The sequence below is a fragment of the Psittacula echo genome, assembly GCF_963264785.1.
Source record: "Psittacula echo genome assembly, chromosome: 2".
NCBI classification, from domain to species: Eukaryota; Metazoa; Chordata; class Aves; order Psittaciformes; family Psittacidae; genus Psittacula; species Psittacula echo.
This window is the reverse complement of record NC_137737.1, coordinates 51,880,338-51,902,696: the sequence shown is the minus strand read 5'-3', so window position 1 is coordinate 51,902,696 and position 22,359 is coordinate 51,880,338. Positions and strand designations below refer to the sequence as shown.

Here is a 22,359-nt window from a genome sequence, read left to right as displayed (position 1 = left end):
GTATCTGAACAAAGCAGCTAAGCTTTGCATTTCTTTTCAGATAAGTAAAAGATTTAAGATTTTTAAATAGCAAGATTATAATCTGCAAATTAATCTATGCAAGAGTAATTTGTGATTTGATAGGCTAAAGTGAGGGTACTTGTTGAGAGAAATATATGGAGCACCAGTTTTATCTTGGAAGGCGTGTTCTATGCTTAGGTACCTGGAGTAACCTGCTTTAGTGACTTCTAATGGTTGTAATGCCTCAGTTGAGATAATTGATGGTGTATTACACCTGACTTCCTTCCTTTGTTCCAGGTTGCCTTGTGCTGACCTGAAGGTTACTCCTGTTTACAAAGTGCCTTTGCAGGCTCAGTGTAGGTAGATAAGCTTGTGGCCCCCAAGGCAAGCAGAGAACTGGCGGATGTTGTTTCCTTCATCTCTGTTGCACCTCAGTTTTGTGCGTTTCTGGGGAGTGCCTGTCTCTGGAGTTACCTTTGTTGGCAAAATTTTCCAGTGATTTATCTCATGTTCTATCTGTTTTCCTTGGGTCATCCTCAACTCAATGGTGAAGAGGGAAAGCTGTATAGTATATTATGTTTTCTTTATTAGTGAGGCATGTTGGTATTTATCAGCTTTCCTCGTGTTAACATGGAAAGCAGAAAAAGGTATTTTTGCATCTTCTGAAAAACAACCCCCACCAAATAATCCCGATTATATGGTTGTTTCAGGAACCTTTCAGTTCAGTGAGAATTATTTAACGTAGTCACCTTTTTTGCAGATGATGACTTTGATCAGTTTGATAAGCCTGGTGCAGAAAGGTCTTGGAGAAGAAGAGCTGGAGATGATGACTGGGACAGGTAGGTGGAATACTTTCACAATCAGTTTCTGTGCGATGAATTGCATTGCTCTTTTCCCGTTCTGCCATTTTGTATTCTAACATTTAGAGCAGCACACATTTAGAAACTGATGAAGATGTTGGTGGTTATGCATGTCAGCTGATGCTAGATTGTGCCAAACATATACTTGCCTTGAGGAATATAAGAGCACTATGAAGAGATACCATTTAAAATCAGATAAATACAAAGTGTTTGTGGTGTGTAATTAACTTTGCAATTACTGTTCTGGTTTTTGTTTTAAATATTTAATAGATCCCAGTGGTTTAAGTAGTTAAATTTTTGCTAGTACTTGAATTTGTCCAATTTTTTTAATTTTTAATGAGATGTTTAAATTCTTATCCTCAAAGTCCTACTTCAGTTTTATATTTGGGAAGAATAATGGAACTCAGGTATGGGCTTCTATTGAAAAACATGACTGCTGTGAAGATTTAAAGTATGCATGAATTTAGTTATTTTGGGGGAGAATAAGAACATGCTCTTTTGTGTGAAGGCACTCTAACTGGGAGGACTTAAATCAAGCTACTGAGCTGCTGGCTAGACTTGCCTGTTTATGGGGGAAAACATTTCACTTTTGTGGTTTGTTGGTGTTTTTTTTTGTTTTGGTTCGGTTTTTTTTACCCCCCTCTCCTTTTTTTGTAATTACCACTCCTTTTTAGTAAAAGAGAGACTTTTTCAGACTTTACCAGTGGTTTTCACTTTAAAAAGGAAAAGAAATCCCAAACATTTAAATAGATTTGTCTTTTCTAATAATAATTCCAGTGATTATAGTAAAAAAAAAAATATCAACCGTAAGTAGTTTTCCACCGAGCTGAGCCCTTGCATTGAATTAGGTACTCTACATTTATTGTCATTCCAGAGGAATTAGTTTCCTCTTTTGTGCTTTTCTGCTGGGTTAAGTGGGTAGTTTTCATTGCTCTAAGAGGTGAGTAAGAGGGAATAAGGGATTTGGACAATAGCTTCAGTGTACGGGGTGTTCTGCTGTACACTGATGAGGGGTGTCTGTTCTCTTTCGAGCCAGCACAGCTGTTTGAGAGCTGGCTGTTGAACTGCAAGGGACAGATCTAGTTTGAGAGTGTAATTAAAATAACTTTTTCAGGTTGGGTCACTGTGCTGCGCTGCCTCCCAGCCCCAGCTCTGGGATGTTCAGAACTCCAGAAGTCAATATTACAGGAGAAATATATTAGAATATTTTCTGAACTTTTTTGCCTTCACTAACTTAATTGTATGAACAGATGGGATTTTAGGTGCTGGCTGGCCACATCCGTGTTTAGCTGTCCTACTCTTACCACTTCAGAAAATTTGGAAGAGTCAAACAGCTGCTGTATTGCAAGCTGTAATCTTATTGCCAATGGTAAAAATTTTAAGGTGCAGTGCTGGAAATCCAGAAAGTCATCTTGCTGGTAATTTCGGAAAATGTTGTGGGCTTTTTTAATGGGTTTTGCTTGTTTGTTTGTTTTTCCAACTTTACCTAATAGAACATTATTTGCATGTGTTGGATTTTTAAAATATAATAGTTATTTTTAGATGGAGCTGTCTTTGGAAATGTTAAGTTCTATGGTTGTCTGGGCAGTTACTAATGCTGTATATGGATATATTGTTGCCTACTGTAATTGCTTGAATTTTTTAACTACTGGCTTAATTCAGTATAGGACACAGTTTCTTGAAGACGGTAAAAAGGCTGAATGAACACCCTTTTTTTTTTTTTAAAAAAAAAAATCCCTCATGTTTTGTTTTGCATCCTAAATAATTTATTTTGTGGGGAATGGTGAAGGGGTTATGCTGTTAGTCATGTATCTTGATCAACCATCAACTCTTACTGTGCTGCTACTTAACTGAGTCCTGTCTCCAAAATGTGTAAATAATTTTGAATTTCCAAATCTCTTTCCTTTCCCAAACTCATGCCCCTGTGATTTGGGAATACAAATGTAACATTGTTCTTGGAGAATTTTTCCCATTACTGTTTTTTTTATGAGTTCTTTTCCTGAAACATTTGTGTCCTTGCTACTGCTCATGTTTAATGAGGCATGCTCATGAAATTGGAGGCCGAAAAGGGCCAGTCTGACATCTTTATCACAGGCTGTTAATTTATATCTTTAGCTCTGTAAAGAGCCCACAGATTTGGTTTGGGAAAAAGATGTAGTTCTGGTGTTATCCTGTGAGATGACAGAGCTGATTTATTGGTTGACTTTTGCTGAAACTCGCTTGTTCTGACCCTTCTCTGAGTTTATTAGAAGCTGGCAGAAAACTTTCTACATTTATTGTCTGTCCTTTTTTTTGTCCTTTTAATTTCTCTTCCACATTTAGTAAGCTGAATTTATTCAGTGAGGGGAATGTTGAGTATTGAGTTCAGGAAGGGAAGGAAATGGATCTGTCTGCTATGAGAGTGGTGAGAACTTTTAGATTATTTGAACACTAATTTCCTAGGATTGTGGTTTTTGGAAAGACCTTTGGGTCTTGATGGTAGTGAGGGTGAGTTGGCTTTGGAACTGTCACAGATAAGTACTTTTATTCCAGTTTAGTTTATGTGGCGTTGTGTGGTATCAGATTGCAACCATTCATTTTTATCTGTTTTTCTCAGATAGCCTAAGATATTTTAGTATCTTTTAAAATCTTTTTTTCTTTCTTGAAAATAGTCAGATCTGGTAACTCCAATCCCTCTTCTTTCTGATAGATAACTTGAGATTTGGATAGTTTAAAAGAAGCTTGAAATAGGTCTGTTTTACTGTGTAGGCTTTTCACTGTTAGTTTATTCAACAAGTTACCATGGTAATTTTTCTTCTAATTTATCAATGAAAAAATAGAGTGACAGTGAATATTGTAATAGGTTTTGAGGGGCATTCTGTGAAAGACACTTGTTTCTGTCATGAGCTTCACTTATATGCTAGTGCTTAGATAATTTAATCTTTCCCTTTTCCATTCATTTTTGATTTGAATTCCTTACTACCTGAGCTTGGTTTTCATCATTGAATGCTACTATAACACATGGGTTTGCTATCTTTTGGAATTTCTCCAGTGAAGTTTTGTTAAAAACTGTCAGTGGTGGGCCATAGTGCTGGGAAATATTTTCAAACCTTTTTGTGCATTTGTCAGATTGCTGAAGAGATTAGTGACTTTTTTCCTGCTTCAGTTTTGGTTCTAAATTTTTCAGCAACAATTTCTGTTATGTTTTCTGTCTCTGAAATAAAGACCTTAAATTCTGGTGATATGTTTTATGTCTCAATTTTTGTTTAATATTGCAGTGAACACAAAGCAACTGGTATTTGCTAATGTTGAGTCATTCCTGGAACTGTTTGAGATCAGCAACTATGGACAAATACTGTGTCCTCATGATAACATCCTATTTTAGAGCTGATTTTGAATATAATCTGTTCCTGCATTATCTGTATAAGAACCAGCTCTGAATAGGGTTTATCCGTCTGCAAAAATAACTCTTGGCACTGATTTACATCTTGGGATTACCTCCCCATTTTCAATATTCCTTTTGTCATCCTAAGGAACTCTTCTACGTTTTCTTGTTCTGTTCATGGAGCCTATTCTCACTTTTGGGTATTTAATTTTAATGTAGTATCTAAGGCATGGTGGGGGTTGTTTGTGGTTTTTTTTTTTTTGAGGTGCTGGTAGAGTCTTGTTCTTGAATTACAGCTCATGTCAAATCACTGGCATTTTAGTATGAAGACATGCATGTTCTAACACAGGCATTTGTGAGTAGTAAGTGTTTATTGTAGAAGGGGGAATCTGTTTACTCCTGTCACTAGGTAATTCTTTTCCTGAAGAAAGAATGAGATTAAGCAGCTGTCCTAAAGTTTAACTTAATCTGGACTGTAGTTCTTTGTGTTGCATCCTATTTATGGAACGGATGCTACATGATGGCAGAAGTTTTGTAAGCCAGGTATTTCTATGATTCCTGGATTCTTAGCCACACTTATAAAGATGGTGAAGCATGCATTTGATTTTGTTATTCTACAAATGTCTGTTTGACCTCACTCTCAATGTGAGGTGGAGGGAGTATTTATGGAAGATCTAGGCCTAAATGACCTCCCAAGCCAGCTGGTCTCCCAGTGCCTCCTTGGTGAAGTATAGTTGGGCACTGAGTCTTGCTCTCAGGGCACTGCTGTCACTTGTTTATTTCCTGAGGAGGTGGGGGACAACAGTGTGGAGACTATGCCCACATGGTCTTGAAGGATCTAGAGTGAAGACCTGGCTAAGTGTGCTTTAAATGCTTGCGCTTTCTCTAGGTTTATGTGCTGTGTTATAGTTTGAGGGACATGGAGAGGAGAGCATATGAAAATAACTGCACAACAATGGTCTTAAGATGTATGGTCTATTTAATTTAAAATGTTTCTCCTTTTTCAACTTCTTAAATGCTTTGGTAAAGGAAAGCTTTGTGCAGACTCAGCACCAATTCTCCTTAAGTTATTTTTTTAAGGTGTATACCTTATATGGTGTTTGTTTCTGTTTTCTGAGGTTCAACTTCTGAAATTTATTAATGTTTTCCAGTGAACTTGATGATGACTTGCTTGGAGAGGATTTGCTAACTGGCAAAAAGGTAAGAAAGAGATGTGTTTTTAAGTGAAGTGTTACTAAAATATTAATGTTACTCAACTTGCCAACTTCAGTTGTTTGGTATGGCCTCTTATGTATCTTATGATCACTTCCCTCAAGCCTGACAGCTATAGGTACCTGAGGCCTGCCCTGTAGCCAGATCTGCACCCAGAGCTCTGTTTGCTTTTGTGAAGTACCTCCAAGTGTGGCTTTTTAAAATACAAGTTTTAGAAAACCTGTACTTTTTTTTTCTGAGATAGTATTTCTTCTTGTAACACACTGTTTAAAAAGGAGATGGTTCTCAAAATTGGTTCATACTGACTTAATTAAAAACACAAACCCCCAAAATCAAAGAAACCCCATATAAATTAAAAAAAACCCAAAACCCCAAACCCAACAAAACTCCCACCCCCCAAAAAACCACCAGAACAACCAAATCGACCCCTGCTCCCCCCAGTTATGCCTCCTGGTACTGATTAGCATTCTAGACAATTTACTTCAACTTCCTGGCTATTTAAAGTTACTTATCAAAGTACCAGTGGTATTTACCAGAGAGTAAATAAAAAAGCAAACGGTGATGTCTGTTAAAGATCCACTCACTGTACGCAGTACACTACTACTTTGTCTGACAAGTAGGCAGAGATTTCCTCTTCTACAGTCAGGGAAGAATATGGAGCAGCTAGCACTGGAGAACATAAATGAGCCTTTCATGTCTGCTACAGACGCCTCACTCAGATACCTATTTCCAAAATGGAACTCTCTGAAAGGAACTGCATGTTTGGATTTGCCAGATACCTGCAGAAGACAGGACTTCTGTCTGGGTAATCAGAACTGGCTAGTCACCTCTTTTTCCACTTTATGTGCTAAATAAATTAATCTAGAAAGTAATTTTCAGTGTTTTAGTTGGAGATGAATGGGCTTGTGAAGAAACCCAGATCTAATAAAAGTTGAGTTTTAATTGATGTTGTTTTTTACAATCACACTTTGAATGTTTCAAATTCAAAATAATTCTTCAATTTATTTTGCAAGAAATCCCTGTTAAAGATATAAATTTCCTTTGCCTCATGTACTGGTTTAAAAAAATAAAATTCTAGGATGATAGGGATTGCACATGTATGTCATACAGTTACCAAAACATAAGCAGTTAATACTGCATATGTGTTTGTAATTGAAATGTGAGTTGATAAAGCTGCTAATTTATATTAAAACGAAATGATGTGAATATTAATACTAGATTTCTCTTATGTATTATGTGTTCTTGTGTTTTTTCTATTCTTGGTTTCAGTTTGCCATGTTACAGGGCTCTGAGCAGTGTCTGTGGCTATGGACTCATATGGTCGAGTAATAATTGATTTCTCAAGAAGTTTTTCCTGAGCTATTTAGGCTAAACTTGCTTCTACTTAATCTCATCCCAGTACTTTTAGACAATCTGCTCTTACACAACTTTTCTTCCCCTACTAATTTAGAGATGGAAATAATGTTGCTTAGCAAAACTGCAGTTACTTCCTCTTAGTGGGTAATTACTAAAAAAAAAAAGAAAAAAGATAAGTGAAACAACTGAAAGTATGGTAGACAAAAGTATTCCTGCTCTCTAGAAACTGCAGGAACATAGTAGATTTTCCTGTCTGATGCATCAAGGTCACAAGGCAGCATACTAAAGCTAACCTTTCTTTCTTCCTGGCATTTCTTAAGTGGTTTGTCATCTTTGGCTGTATTTTGGAATGCATCAATGATAAATGTTGATATCTAGGCAGATCCGAGTTTTGTAAATTTCCATAAAAGCGTCAGATATTTATTTTCATATTTGTTGTTTTATGTTGGCATATTTTTATCATCAGATTAGGTAATCAAGATATGGTTTTAGTCTGGGTTGTGTTCTTTAAAAAAAAATACCTAAATGTTCAGAAATGTCAATAATTTTGGTACCTAGTTAGTTGAAAGTTTATATCCTTGATGTTCATGATTGACTTTTTCTGAAACCTAGAATCAGTCAGACTTGTCAGATGAAGAGCTGAATGATGATCTTCTGCAAAGTGACAATGAGGAGGAACAAGAATTTCGGTATCTCTTTTCTAAATTTTGTATTTTGAATAACTCAAGAGTTGTTAATGACCACTACTATTATTGACACCTGATAACTACTAAACTGAAGTTATTGGTATATAATGAAAATGGCTTTTTTTATTTGGTGAGCTACTTGGTGATGTACATATGTATGTGTTCAGTAGCATTGTTAGCTTTGCAGTAAAATATTTGTATTTTAATCTATTTAACTCTATAAAAAATGCTTATAAAGAAGAAACTATGTCATCTGTGTTTATAACTATATATATATATATATATAAAGAATTTATAACTACATACAGAGCTCTTGTTCTGTGCCTTGCTTGATGTTGTTGTAGGCTTCTTCCTCCTGTAAAGTGCTTTTCTGCCATCTTAGTTTTAAAAATATATCTTGCCTGCTAAGATCCTGAGGAGGGGAGCTTTGCAGTTTGTCAGGCTTGATTTGTAACTTAAATATTTATGTACAACTACACAGCAGAAAATTTTGTACAGTTTATAGCCTTAAGCAGGTACTTCCATGGGATTTTTTTGAGGATCCTACCCTGTGAATACTCTGTGGTGATACAGCTCCACAACTGAATTGTGGACATTACAAGTCAAAATCAGTGTCTAGACGTTTTTACTCTTCTTGTTGGATTGAAGGGGAAGGAAGAGGCTTGGGATGCTGAAGTGATGCAGTATCATTGCCGCTTTTAATGACCTGTGTGTTTTTTTAGCTTTTCCTTTACTTGTTCTATGAATATATATATGTGTGTGTGTGTAAATATATATATTGCTCTGAGATCTTTCTGTTCTTGGCTAGAATAGGATAAGGAGTCCTATCCCTGTGTTGAATTGATGAGGGTATCTTGAAATACCTCAAACAATTTTCCATTACCTGTTTTCTTCCTTGCATGAGTGAGGATTGGACAGTTCCCTTCAAAATGGGGAATCCCAGTTACAATCGTTGCTGCTTTTTCTCTGGATTTCCTCCTTGTGAGCCTTGGGCAGCAGGGATGGCTATGTGACTGCATGTGTCAATGACAAAGTACCTGAAGTGTGATAGTATTTATCAGTGGAAGCATGTTCTTGTAGACAAGTCTTGCATTTTTAGCAGTTTTATTGCCAGAGAGTAAGCTTTGCTCCACTCCTTTTCCTTGTACCCTCTATTTGCATTGAAACTCATTTATGCCTCTGTAGTTGGGAAGATAATGATAATCCTGGATAATGTCTTAATTTTGGTGTTAAATTTTCTCCATCTTACAGATGCAAATAGTTCAAAGCTGCCTAGATCTTGTTCCCCTAAACACAGGAAAATAGTGAATAAGAATGTACTATAAAAACAAAAATAAAAAACTTTGGGTTTCCTTGTATGCAGAGCCCTCAAATCAAGAACAGCTTTTCCCCCTGCTTTTCTAGCTAGTCTGCAGTTGTTTGGTTGCTCTTGTACGTACTGATGGCACTAGTTATTGTGAACAGTGAATTCTGAGTTTTGCTTTTTCTCTGGATGATAAACTTGCCACTGTTTATATTGATATTATTTTTTTACAGTGTTTGTGCCAGTGTTGTTGCAAAGTTAGAATAAGTCTTAGGCATTGAAATGACAATTCTTGACTATATGTATTTTACATTATTTTTTGTAGAACATAAAATCTGTCATAAAAATGGAAGTTTGAATTCAAGATAATCAACAAGGAACAATAATATATTTAAGTAAAAAAATGACTGCCATGTTCTGAAAGATTGGGATAACAGATGCAGTTATAATAATTTTATGTATTTTTTGTTAGTCTTGGAGTTAAAATTGAATCCAGTCTGCTTTGGTTACCAAGCAGGACTTTTGCCAGTTTGACCTGCTAAACCATCTGGTTGGTTTGATTCCCCTGGTCAAATAGCCTGCAGCTGGTGATAAGCTGCATACAGTATGCATTATAAGAATATGGCATGGAGTCAAATAGCATATGAGGTATAATTTTGTCCACCAACTTGGAGAATTTGTATTTGTTGGCTTTGTTTTGCTAAATCTTTGTGAGTAGTTGGCTGTTACGCTTCAACCTCTGAATTTTTCCTCCCTTATACCATAGTTCTCAAAGTGTCACAGTTAGCCTCAATGCTACATCTGGCATACTTACATCATACGATCTCTCTGAGACCATCAATGATCCATCACTAGAACATGAGTCTGAGTATGACCAAGGAGAAGATGAAATTGGTTATGACAAATCCGAAGCATCTGACGTATATGCTTCAGAGTATGCAGAGGAAGGACATTATGAAGGCAATGATCCTGAACTGACTGAAGACCAAATAGAATATGGGGAAGAGCCTGGAGAAGAAGATGAAGTGCTAGACCTTGAAATCAATGAACCCCTAGATGAATTTCCAGTGAGTTTTTTTTTTTCTATTGTATCTTCAAAGATAACATTGGTTCACGTGCATAGGATTTTAGACTGATTTGAACTCTGTTTACCTCCCTAGGGAGGAGGGGGAAATTAGACCTATTATCACTGTCTGCCAGTTTCTTTATCTAGCCTGTGACAAAGTTTGTGTTGACAGCTTGTTTGGCAGTAGGTAATGCTCCTTTGTCGTGCTGGAAGGCAGTTGCGAATCATGACCTTGAGGATTGTATCCTTAAGGAAGAAAACAGCTTTGTGTGGTGCAGATACACTGCCAATTGTTAGAAGTACTTAATGCAAAAGCTTTTATCCAGGCTTTAGACAAGATCTGATAAAGTCCTTCTAAGGTGAAAAGATTATTGACCTGCTAAAGACATCTTTAAGGTGCTAATATCCGAAAGTGATTGATGTCCTGCTCGTTCATCCTTTTTGTAACTGAGAACTGTCTAAACCTGAATAAAGAGATTGGAGGTTAGTTCAGAAAATGTCACTTGCATAATTCAATATAATTTAAACAGTGTATTAGAGAACATGCACTGGCTTTAATTGCTAGTGAAATTATTTAATCTTAATTAAAACTGTATGTGATCAGTGAGGTGTTTTCAAATACAAGCTAACTTAAAAGGTTTTGCTCTCATGTGTAAGCATGTGCAGAATGTTTTAAGAATGTTTATATTTTTCATGGCATGATATCTGATATTAATGTGTATGTGCTATTGATGCATGTTTCCTTTGGTAAGAAAGTACTGCAGTGCTGGCTTCATGATTTTGTAAGAAGTGGGAATAGAATACAGAAGTAGATGAAGCAAACAATAGTAAATGGGATCTTTGACACTGAAATCTGAATTAAAACTATTATAGTTATGGTTTTTTATAATTATACCTTATATACGTCATGTCACTTATAATTGACAGTTGTGATAGATACAGTACTTCCAGTTCTGAAATCAGTAGTAATGCATACAGATGCCATCTGTTAATAGGTTTATGATTCTGTAAAGTTGGCCTCTGTCTTTTCATCTGCATGTGTTACTGCCTTAGGATGAAGATTACATGCAGTCATATAATGAGCAAGGAATGGAAGAACAAGAATATACAGCTGATGAGGAGCTGGAAGAATCCCACGCAATGGCAAATGAATCAGAAGTATGTTGTGTGTTTAATGGATACTTAAAATAACTAGTTGTTTCAGAATTTGAATTGGTAGAATTGTCCATATTGCTGGGTAAGAGCTGATGCAACTTTGCTGATGTTGAATTATTGGTGATACTACTCTTTATATAAGATGAATTGCAATAGCATCAGTAGTATCAGATACACCAGATCCCATCCCATCTCTCTCTTGGCATCAAAATCAGAAGGGAGAGCTCAAAATGTCCATATCTAATTGTAGTTTCAACATCAGAAACTTCAGGGGCCCTTTTGGGAAGGACAGTGATAGTAATACTGCATGCAGTCTGTTAAATCGGTAATAGCTGTGGTGCTTCACTTTCCAGGTGGTTAATTTGCTGCTCTTGGGAGTGCAAATACAGTTCTTGGGTATCCTGTTTTGAGGAGGAGCGTGAGCATGGAAGGTTCCGTGTTAGAAAGGCATAATTTGTTGTTTTGAAAGATATGTTGGGATTGAAATTTCTTTGAAGTTTTATTGTTATTGTTTGATTAGGGAAAGGATGAGTTTCTTCATTTTTAAAAGCAAAGCTTATTCTAAAAACTGCCAAATATATGCCAACTAGGTATAGCCTGGATCAGTAGTATACCTATTACTAATTTGCCACTAGTTTTATGGTGTGGGATTTATTTCCTTTCCCCACCAGGAATCTGCTTTAATATTACTTTTTTTTGCAGTTCTTAATTAAATAGGATTGAACGGATTACCTGCTGAGAAGTGTAGTCAGAGTGTGTTCCCTCTTTGGAGCTTTAACTCATCAGAAAATTAATTCCTCAAAGACACAGCAGTGTTTTATTCTATGAAAATGGGTGTGCTGTGATACTCTAGTTGTATCAAACTTGCTGTAATAAAGCAACATTCTTTGGTAGGTGGAGAGATCTATCGAAAGGGGCTACTTGCATTGTTCAGTCTTTGCTGTTGCAAGCATGACAACTTACACCAAATATACCTTAATGTAATTAATTTCCTACTTTCTAAGTATTAAATCTACCCTTCCAAATAACTGTGAAACACTTTTCATTCATTCACTGCATTACGTACGCTTTCCTTCTGGTGTTTTAAAAGCAGACTGATGCATTTGTGCTAACTGCAGCCACAGTCTATATGAGACGATGAATGCACATCATGTAAAGTTTTTCTAGGTACATAGTTGGGTTTCACTGTCAGGCTTACTGCTTTAAAAAAAACACAGCTTCATTTTCAGAGTGAGAACTAAAGAGAATTTTTAATGATCATGTCTTTGTCCAATTCAGAATGCAATTCCTTTCATTATAAAATTAATAGTAAAGCAAGTTTTTAATTGATTTTATTAATAAAGCTTCTAGAGAGTTTGTTAATCATATAACATGAATGTTTTGGCCGCGTCTTTATTCAGTTATTCTACATTCTTCCTTTATTCTGGTAGCTTGCAGATTGCCACAGGTTTCTTGTTTCCAAAATGCCATCTTTTTATTCCTTTATTATTTCCTATGTAGTTTACTTATATTTGTCAGGAAGCTCACAATTGCACCTCCAAATGAGAACACCACCAAGCGAGAGAACCTTTGAGGAGCATGCACTTCTGTGTATTACATGGTTAGATGCATGCCTCCAGCTCTAAGGAGTTTTGTTCTTTATTTGAGTATTATATAACAGCACTCCTCCTTAAATCTCATATAACATTCACTGCTTGTAAATGAGGGCAATTGTTGGCATTCTTCTGTAGAAAATGCAACACAAGAGTGGACCTGTAATAGATGTGGTACAAATAAATGGCATTATTATTTCTTGATTGAAATATGACATCTGAATAACTGAGAGCAAGCTGATAGAGAAGAGTGTTTGGTAGTGTATTTTAAGTATTTTCCTCATTAAACCCAAATAAACTCTCTTATTATGTTGCATGAAGGAAATTTGTAAAACAAGAAAAGCTGGGTAGCTGGAGAATTGGAACATGGCAGGGGGAAACTGGTGAAAAAGAAAAGTGAGGCACCTGTTGAGTGGCACTCAGATGGGAGGAAGAGGCAGGAGAAGTTTGTGTCCTTGACCAGCTCAGGTTCAAGGCATGCTTTTTCACTTGATATCTGATTTGAAACAGCGCGTAGAACTTGGATTTTGAATAACACTCTTTGTGGAGCTTCCTTGAAAAATGTAGCAATGCTTCAGGAAATATTTTTGCCTTCATAAGGTACAAAGCAAAACCCAATACCCGGAAGTTTCAGCAGCAAAGAGGCATGGTAAAGCCATCAGTTATGCGAGTTATCATGTCCTAAATATTTGTCGAGGAATAATATCAGCAATTTTATGCAAAATGTTTATAAAAATATACCTTATGAAATTAGAATTCATAATTTCTGTTTTATATTGAAACTAATCTCCTGTGAAGTCTGTGACAGCATGTTTTTCATTGCGTAAATTTAAATCATGTCTTTGGTTACAGTGATAAGAAATTATGAGGACTTCAATCAAGAAAACATTTCATAAAGAAATGCTTCGTATTGCTTTTCTTTTGCTAGAATACAGACTTAGGGGGAAAAAAGGCTGATGTGCCTGTCCGTTGAATTGTTCCATCTGTGTTAAGCCAAAACTTATGCATTTTAGTTCTTTTTGCTCAAATTTGAAGACTCTACCTGTTAGCCTGGAAGAAAATTATGAAAAGAGTGCAAGCGAAACGGCCAAGCTTTAAACATTTAGAAGCTCTTAGGTTTGGTTTTTGATTCCATTTTTCATCCGTGAATGGAGGTGCACTTGGAATAGGGTAACATCCTCTTTATCTGCTTAATTCGTGATCCCTTAAGATTGAGTGGTTGCTGCTGCTTCAGTGTTAGCCTCTGGTAGAAGCCTCCACTGCTTATTCACTAGCTTGTTAATAAAAGTTTTGTTTCACCTTTGTAATGTTTCCTGTGGAAGGAATCTGGTTTAGCCTTTACAGTGCTTACCTGTTTTGTACAGCTTGGCTATCTCTGACACAAAGCTCTCCAGAACACTTTACAATCCCATGTTCAGGAGGATCCTGTGCCAAGATCAACGATTACAATGCAGACTAGTGTTTTCTCCTGCTTTTCTTGGCCTGTGTCTGTTATCAGTCCTGTAACTGCCTCGTAAGCTGTTTGGAGCAGGAGTACTTGCTCTTTGTCCGTAGCAGATCATAAACCAGTGTGGGGAGTTCTGGTCCATGGCTGGGATTTATGCCATAATTATTTAATGAGGGTGGCAGAAAACTCTGACCTTGTGATAGAAGAAAGATCCTTATTTTTCATTGTAAGGAAGAGTCAGCAAAGCTCTTTGATGGCTTTGTGCAAGGTGTCATAATGGGAAATGTTAAGCTCCCTTAGAGGAGAATTGCTAAGAAGCCTTGGCTGGCTAGTCCTTTCAGGTGACCTCAAGTGGCTCTTCAGGGACTGTTTATGTATATGAAGAGATATTCATGGTTAGCAATTATTAAATAGAATCCTGTAAGTACAAGTATGTATTAATTCTGTGTCTGCACTTGTGTCTTTTCCTGTATAAATTTCTTTTGAAACACAGGATCCATTCATACACTGTAGTCTTGAAAAAACACCTCATCCTGTTGGAAAAGATGATCTAAAGAAGTCTTGCATGCTACAACTATTGAACAAATTGCGGGGGAAGGGTGTATGCCCCTACACAGCTCAAATCACCTTTCCTGGAGCTATATGTGGAGAACATATGGTTGACTGTCAGACATACTTGTGTCTCCATCGCAACTAATATAAATCCCTCAATAATACGTGTAATCAGACTTGGACGTGGGTCAGTTAGCATTCCCGAGCACTGCCTTTCCTTGGTGCCTGCTTTTTCATTAGCTCCTTTGATTTTTTTTGTCCTCGATATTTAATGCCTCTACAGCTGTTGTTTGTTAATAGGTGACATGAGCATTATACTGATGAATAAAGTGAGTTAGACACAGAAGAGTACAGAATTAGTAGAAATGGTGAACAGAATAATGCTGCTCTAGAAAAGTTTGAGAAATGTTTATTATTGTTGCATAGGGAAGTAGTTGTCTTGTAGTATAATACAACTTGGGTAAGGTTTTTTTAGAATGGATATATTATTTTTATTTTTTTCTAGAATGAATAATTACCCAAAAGCAACAGTTTCCACAGGTATTTTCTTGTAGCATTTCATTACAGCATTGTAAAATTTTTCAGGACAATGCGGAATGCATTAACCTTTCTAGTACTGATTCTGCAGTCTGAACCACATATAGAGCTTTGATGAGGCACATATAGAGCTTTGCATGAGTAAGTTTTGCACTCACAGGTGAGGTTACATGGTTGAGACCAGTCTTTGTATAAAAACTGAATTCCAGCATAGCTTTTATGGGGCATGGCCATAGAGAGTGGATTTGTTTGGGGCTTATGCACTGAAGCTCTAAAGTAAAGCAGGAGGCTCAGTGCAGTGAGAGAGCATGTCTCACAAATCCTGAAAGTTTTTGAAGGCAAGCATTGAGACAGTAAAATTATGGGGTTTATGATATTTGAAAACATAGGTTTGATAGAGATATTGTTGCACCTTTCTCTTTTGGGAGTCCCTCTTTTGAAAGTAAAATGCTAACCCTGTCTTTTTCCCTTGCTTCTGTTTGTTTTTATTAAAATCACCTTAGCATCTCTTCCTTTGCTAACATCCCTCCTCTGTTTCATGAGACACAACTGCCTGTTGTCAGAGGTGCTTTGATTATACATGGATATGTTAATCAGACCAGTTGTCCTCAATTTGGGTTTGCTTTTGAGGTTTGGATTTCTTTCAGTCTTGAAGGTTTGTTGTTTTGTTTTGTTTCTTTTTTTTTTTTTTCTTTTTTTTTTTTCCCTGCTATCCTGTCCGTTGTTTTTAGCTGTATTTTTTGATAAGATAAAGTTGTTATGTAAAAGTAAATATGTTTTAAAAATATAATCCTTAAAGCTTTTTGTAAACTCTTAGGTCTGTAAATTCTCTTAGGTACATCTTAAAGCATTTTTGTGAGGTTAGGAAATGTAGTGCTTGAATGTTTGCCTGGCATGGAGGAAGCACATTTTGAGATGTGAAGATGATAAAATGAGAATAACTTGGGCTCAGTAACCTGTTAAAGCCCAGCAGCTAACATACACATATCATTTATTCACCAGATCAAACTTAGAGTACCTTTGAGCTCGAGTTCATGTGGTGTGCTATCTTTTAATGTAGAGCTGTCTTGCAGATCCGTCCTGTCTTGGATCTTGCTTCCTATGTTTCTTTCTAATTTTGGATGAAGTTGGGCTCCTGGGTAGGAAATTTATGATCTCTCGCACCATTTTGCCATTAATTCTTTTTCTTGATTTGTGACAGTATCTGTCCACCTGACTGGCATACTTCCTGTGCCTTTTTATATACATTACTGTACCAGTCTGATTTACTAGAAGATTAAACCATTTCCTGCATGTTACATTTTACCCATTTTTTTTTTTTAACTGTTCTCAAGCCACATGAAAGTTATGATGTATTTTTTAGCTATGCAAAGAATTAAAGTGCATGTGCAGGTTCTAAGAAATGAGCATGTAGGCTTGTACAAGAAATGACCAAATACAGGGTAACCAAATATTTTACGGAAAACCATACTATATTAGAATGCTTCTAATTTTCAACTCTAGAAATCAAATATAACTTGTGTAGCATCCTGAACATTAATTTTATCATGCCAGCACAGGAAAGTGAATTTGATTTATTTTTCTTTAAGTTTATGTTAATTTGAAGGAGAGGGATCCATTTACATTTGGGACATTGTTTCTTCTAAATAATTGTTCTCTGTTATAAAGCAAACTGGAAAGTAAATGAGGACAAGGGAGTAGCATTCCAATATACGAATTTATTGTATTCAGATTTTATCTAATGCTGTTCTCCATTCGCATCATCAGTTCCTGAATTAAAACTGGGAATTTTTCAAGGAGTGTAAGAAGTAAAGACAAGTGCAGCTGTACGTAGCTGGAGAAATAAAACTGAGATGTAAGGTTACCTGAGTTTTTTTGTTGTTTGATTTTTTTTTTGATTCCTAGGGTGTTTCTTTTGTTTGATTTTAACAACACGCTACTGACAGTTGTTGACAAATGATGATTTAATGTTTGTATTACTTGAGTCTGGTAGTATCTCAGGTTTGCATCTTAGCCAGTTCAGTGATTAAGTGTCTCTCTGTGCAAAAAGTAGATACTAATCAGTTAGTGGTTCTAACTGGAGCTCCCATATTCCCTTAAATATTGCAGAAAAATGGGTTCTGTCAGTAGATTTTACTATGTAATTTATTGTACATTCTATATATTAATAAAAAAAACCCAAACAAATAAGCTTTTAAATGTTAACTGGGGATGAGAATAGTGTGTAATGCCAGCAAAATTTGTTCAAAGGAACCTTTAAAGAAGTCTTTGGGTTTTGACACTGATCACAACAAAGTGGATTTTTCAGATTGCATGTCCTATGTTTTGTGTTCCAGGCAGCTATTGCATCTCTGGAACTTCAAGAAGAAAGAAAAGAAGAATCTGATGAAGAGGAGGATGACGACGAAGAGTCTGGACGACTACGTTTCAAAACTGAACGGAAAGAAGGAACGATAATAAGGCTCTCAGATGTGACAAGAGAAAGAAGAAACATTCCAGAAACTTTGGGTGAGGTTTTGTGAAAATGAATTATTTTGAAGAGCTGTAATTAAAAGAAAGTAAAAGACATTTTTGCTAAAACTTTTAGAAAAGAGTTTAATGGGAAAAGATAGAAGTGTCTCCTTAGAGAGAGTCTTACTTAGTACTAAGTAGACTTACTTAAGTCTACTTAGACTGGTCTATATCCAAATTGTCCAAGTCATATATAGTCTGTCATAGTATATGTACTGTCTGTCTCCTTGGGAATGATGTTTATACATATGGTGTTTTGAAAACCAGTGCAATGTTTTGTTGTGACTTTTGTGGTGTCTTTAAAAGCTTTTCTGTTTTCAAGCAGCAGCTGTCTGATCTGTCTTTCACTACGCTTTGTGATAGAATACATTTTAAGGAATTCCTTTGGACTTATATCCTTGGAAGACTTTCAGTTGATAACACAAATCTTGTTACTTCTGTTCTGCTGCAAAATACCTGCAGGTTCGCTGTTTTCCCCCAGGAACATCTGTATGCTGTGCATTTCTTGTGTTCCTCCTTTTTTATTGGCCTAGAGGAATTGTAACATACTGGGGAGCGTGTTAGGAAAACTGCAGAAACCCCTATTTTCTTAGTTCAGCTTTTCTGACATGGAACAATCAGTCTCTTACCACCTTGATTCTTAAGGTGATATCTTAAAGAGTACCTTTTCTTTGTGTTTGAATAGCATAGCACAAGTGTGTGTGTTTCTAGGAACACTGCTCCATGTTGCTAATGAATTTGCTACTGCTATTTCAGAAGAAACAATAGTTTTGCGACTTCCTTGCAGCTACTCTGTTTTAGTTTATATTTAAAATCACATTGGTTTATGGTTTAGACAGTTAACTTCAAGACCCCTTGTGTACCCTGGGTACTTGAGTATCTGATACTGGTGGTTTACCTACCCCACTGGGGATAACTGTATTGCCTCTTTGTCTTACAGTTGTGGTAATAATAATAAAGAGTCAAATTTAAGGTGATATTAAGGAGGTGGGCAGAAATTTAAGTTTTGCTTTCAGAAAGCTGTACCAATCTCATGGTTTTGCTATTGAGCCAAAATATCAATTCAAACTGTGGAGAAAAGGCCCTGATCTTTTGAAGAGAATCAAGGTATGCAAGAGCGGTGAACTGGTAATGAAGGTAAACTGTCAGATACTGTTGGCTAATTGTCAGATACAACTGGGAGAATATGTATGTTCTGATGATACTTCAATGTTGTGGTTTAACCTCAGCTGGCAAGTAAGTACCACACAACATAAACACGGTTTTGCCAGGCTGTAGGGGTGGATTCTTCACACAGCATTGCTTTAAGAGTGGTGCCACCCAGTGTGAGCTTGGAAGCTATGTGCTTCTGCTTTTGTTCCAGATAAGTAAGTGTCTTTGAGACAATAGGACATTTTGGAATTGCATTTACAGAGCATATACCTAGGTTGCTGGAATTCCGTATGAAATTTTCCTTTTACCTTTAAAGCCTTGCTTTGCAAAGGATGTTAGTTCTATGAATTTTTTTTTTTTCCTTGAGTTGCATAGCCTACTAATTCTTCAATTCAGTTACAATGAATTTGGGCTTTTACTATGCCTGCAAAAATTGAGAAGCCTTAATTCTAACAAAGGTATTGTGGCTAGGAGGGCTTGTTCATGAACAGCAGGGAGTCAGCTCCAGAGGCTGAACCATATTTTTGCAGTGGTGTTCATGTAGGCCATGTCATGCTGAGAGAGAGACCTCAGTGCGTGATTTTGAATCACATCTTTCTCATCTGTTGTTTGTATTTAGCAAACAGCTTTTTGTACTTGCAGTTTCAGGGGAAGTGTATTTAAGGCCCTTTATTCAGCACTGTTTTAATAAACAGGAATTGATTCTGATCAGAATAAAACTGAAGGGAACCCTCTAGAGGCACAGAGTAGTGTATATGGGGAAGGGATATTTTAGCTGGAGTGTATTCCGAATGTGTTTTCAGTCATAAGACCATAGTTCTACATGCCACATACAGACCATATTGTATTTATACAAAAGGTGCTGATGGCTTAACAAAACAGATTATTTTTAAAAAAAAGAGTGCACTGGAATAGCTAAATTTCTGCACATAATAGCAAAGTAAATGTCAATTGCATGTGTTTTCATGTACCTGGATTTACTTTGTAGTTTAATGTAAACACAAGACCAGCCAATAAGAAGAAAACCTGTAGTGGAACTCGTCTGTTAAAGGGACAATGATTTGAATTAGACTTATTTTTAAGTGTAATTTTAATTGATTTGGGATGTAGCTCTTGGACAATAAGGAAAAGATGATGCTAATGTGGCTAAATCTATAAACTAAAGAGCTCTTTTTGAAACTAATCTTTGGCAAAAAGACAGTCTTGCTGTTGCGAAATAGTTTCTATTCATACTAGTGTTTCATGTTAATATTTTGATAGAGAGACCAGATGATTGACCATGTGGTGGAAAGTTAAACAGCAAAAAAAAAAAAAAAAATACTTGTTTGCTTATAAATATCTGCTTGCTTTTGAGATTATAGATGAGTTTTACAAATGCTACTGGTTGCAGAGCTGCATCTCCTTTAAAATCTGAAGGTAGTTGAGAATACACTTAAAGAGGAATTAACATTTCAGTTGAAGTTACAAACGTAATTTCCATCCTGTCACATTTTGGTGACCTTTTGTGACAGCTTGTCTCTATTGGAGGAATGCATTCTTACTTGCTGATTAAAGATGTCATTTGAAACCATTTTATTACCAGTGATAGTGAAATTAATCTTGACACTTAGAGACACTAGAAAAATAATTGCTGATTCACTGCATTAACTGTGTGTGTGAGAACCATACAGTCAAGATGAGAATAAGTGTGTGGTGGTAAAAAATATGTAAAAATATGGAGTACTCTCTTGAATGTAGCTGAGTGCTTTCCTAAAACCCTTCATTGTCCAAGATAATGTAAGCAGTGGTTTGAAAAGTTTAAAGGAAAGATACTGTAGGACAGCTATGCAGTTGATTTCTAGAGATACTGAGTTTCTCATCTTTGAGAAATACATAACTTCTTTCAGTGCATGTAGTTGAAGTCTTCCTGGAGTAGGAATTGTCATTTATGTCTCTGGATTAATTACCTGTTAAGGAGTGTGAAGATAAATGACTTTGTTTGGCATCACCAAACTAAAGTATTCGCTGTGTACTTAATTTAAAACAAAACAAACCCTTACACTTAATGCAGATCCATTTGCAAAGTGATAACAAAGGTTATTGGATGTGGTAGTTACATCCTGCTTAGTTGGCTTATGTTGACTCTGATAACTAGTGGCTGAGATTTTGGTCAAGTCTAGGAAATAAAAATAGTGGTTTCTCTGTTGTCCTGTTGCACTGTGTACAGAAGCACATAGTGTAATCATGTTGCAAGTCTGGATAATGGAGAGAAGTTAAAACAAAGGACAGTATTTGCTCTCTGAATTTAGATTACGTACATATGTAAATGCAGATGTATTTTCTATTTTTTAATAGCTGTTCTGGAATGTGGTTTATGTTGTAAATCTCTGCATTATCCAGGATAATAGGGATTCTGGGATTCTCAAACCTGGGGATTTGAAATGCTGTACCTTGCAGGGAGCAATCTATGGCAGATGTAGCTGTGGAGACCTGTGCTCAGAGTTGGTGTAGACAGGAGCCAGTGGCAATGTCCTGCAGCCTGCATGCGCTCTCTAGGGGACATGGCAGCATGTAGCCTGGCTCAGTGTGTTTTGGTCACAACACACACAAGCTCTTGGCTAGAGAGAAGCAGTGAACCTTTTCATGTGGATTACCTGGTTGTGCTTTGAAAGATTCTAGGGAGGGAAACAGGATCTCTTTCCAGGTAGGAGCATGCCCAGAGTGCCCTGCAGGATTTGGGTTCTCTCTGGTTAAAGGGAGGAGAGCTATCCCTTTGCAATGTAATGGCACAATTTTTTCCCAGAAGTATGTGGGACCTAGTGGTCTGACTTTCCTGCAGACCAGCTAAAAGCCCATGTTAGCCAAGCCTGACAGGAAGGAATCTTGAAAACAGAGCTCTGTTTTTCCTGTTAAACCAGGTATGTTTTATCCCTTGACAGCTGAGGTGTGATAAGTTGGGTCTTTTTAGTTGCATCTAATGCTTTTGATTGTTTTGGACAGAGTATATTTGTCTCAGTTTTCCTCAGAAGTCCATAGCGTGCACATTTAATACTATACTAAGACTTGAGGGAGTGTGATTCCTTACCCCTTTAAAAGCATGGTATGGGATTTTCCTGATAAAGTCTGATTGTCTTGGATTCTGACAATGTCTTGAGGCAGGTGCTAGGGGAAAGCAACATTTTGTAAGAGTATCTGGCATGATTATAAATTAAGGCTTTATGCCACTTAATTGCCGTGTCAGAGGGGAGAGTCAGAGGAGGTACACATACTTGTCTCATCACCAACATGAAGAAACAGGAAACTATATGGCAGATCCTTCGCTTTTAGAAGTCTCTCATGTTTTCTGTGTTCTTAAACAGCAAGTTGTAAACTTTTCTTTTAAAAATCAAAAAAGCCCCTGCTTTCTGGAGGTGCTGAATAGGTCTGAAAACCAGGACATGCAGATTTAGTCTTTGCAGCTCACTCATGCAGGTAGGTTTTGTAGCCAAGTAGGAACAACTGCCGCACTGGGAATGCATGGCGCTCACCCTTTTCTGCCCTTCTGTCCGTCCTCAACTACAAAGACTAATTATTTATGAAGATGTTTA

The 22,359-nt window shown here is 36.6% G+C and overlaps 1 protein-coding gene across 9 annotated transcripts in view; it reads left to right on the top strand.

Annotated features, from left to right (window-relative positions):
* The window catches only part of RBM33 (RNA binding motif protein 33), a 103,907-nt gene that overhangs the window by 9,927 nt on the left and 71,621 nt on the right, over positions 1–22,359 (top strand). For 8 of the 9 annotated variants that reach the window (XM_080639336.1, XM_080639333.1, XM_080639331.1 and 5 more), the window contains exons 2-7: positions 746–839; positions 5,376–5,424; positions 7,405–7,481; positions 9,548–9,848; positions 10,901–11,005; positions 17,467–17,638. In XM_080639336.1, the coding sequence (XP_080495462.1) occupies positions 746–839; positions 5,376–5,424; positions 7,405–7,481; positions 9,548–9,848; positions 10,901–11,005; positions 17,467–17,638 (798 nt within the window). The remainder of the gene's footprint in view (positions 1–745; positions 840–5,375; positions 5,425–7,404; positions 7,482–9,547; positions 9,849–10,900; positions 11,006–17,466; positions 17,639–22,359) is intronic. The other variant, XM_080639330.1, reaches the window with a different exon arrangement.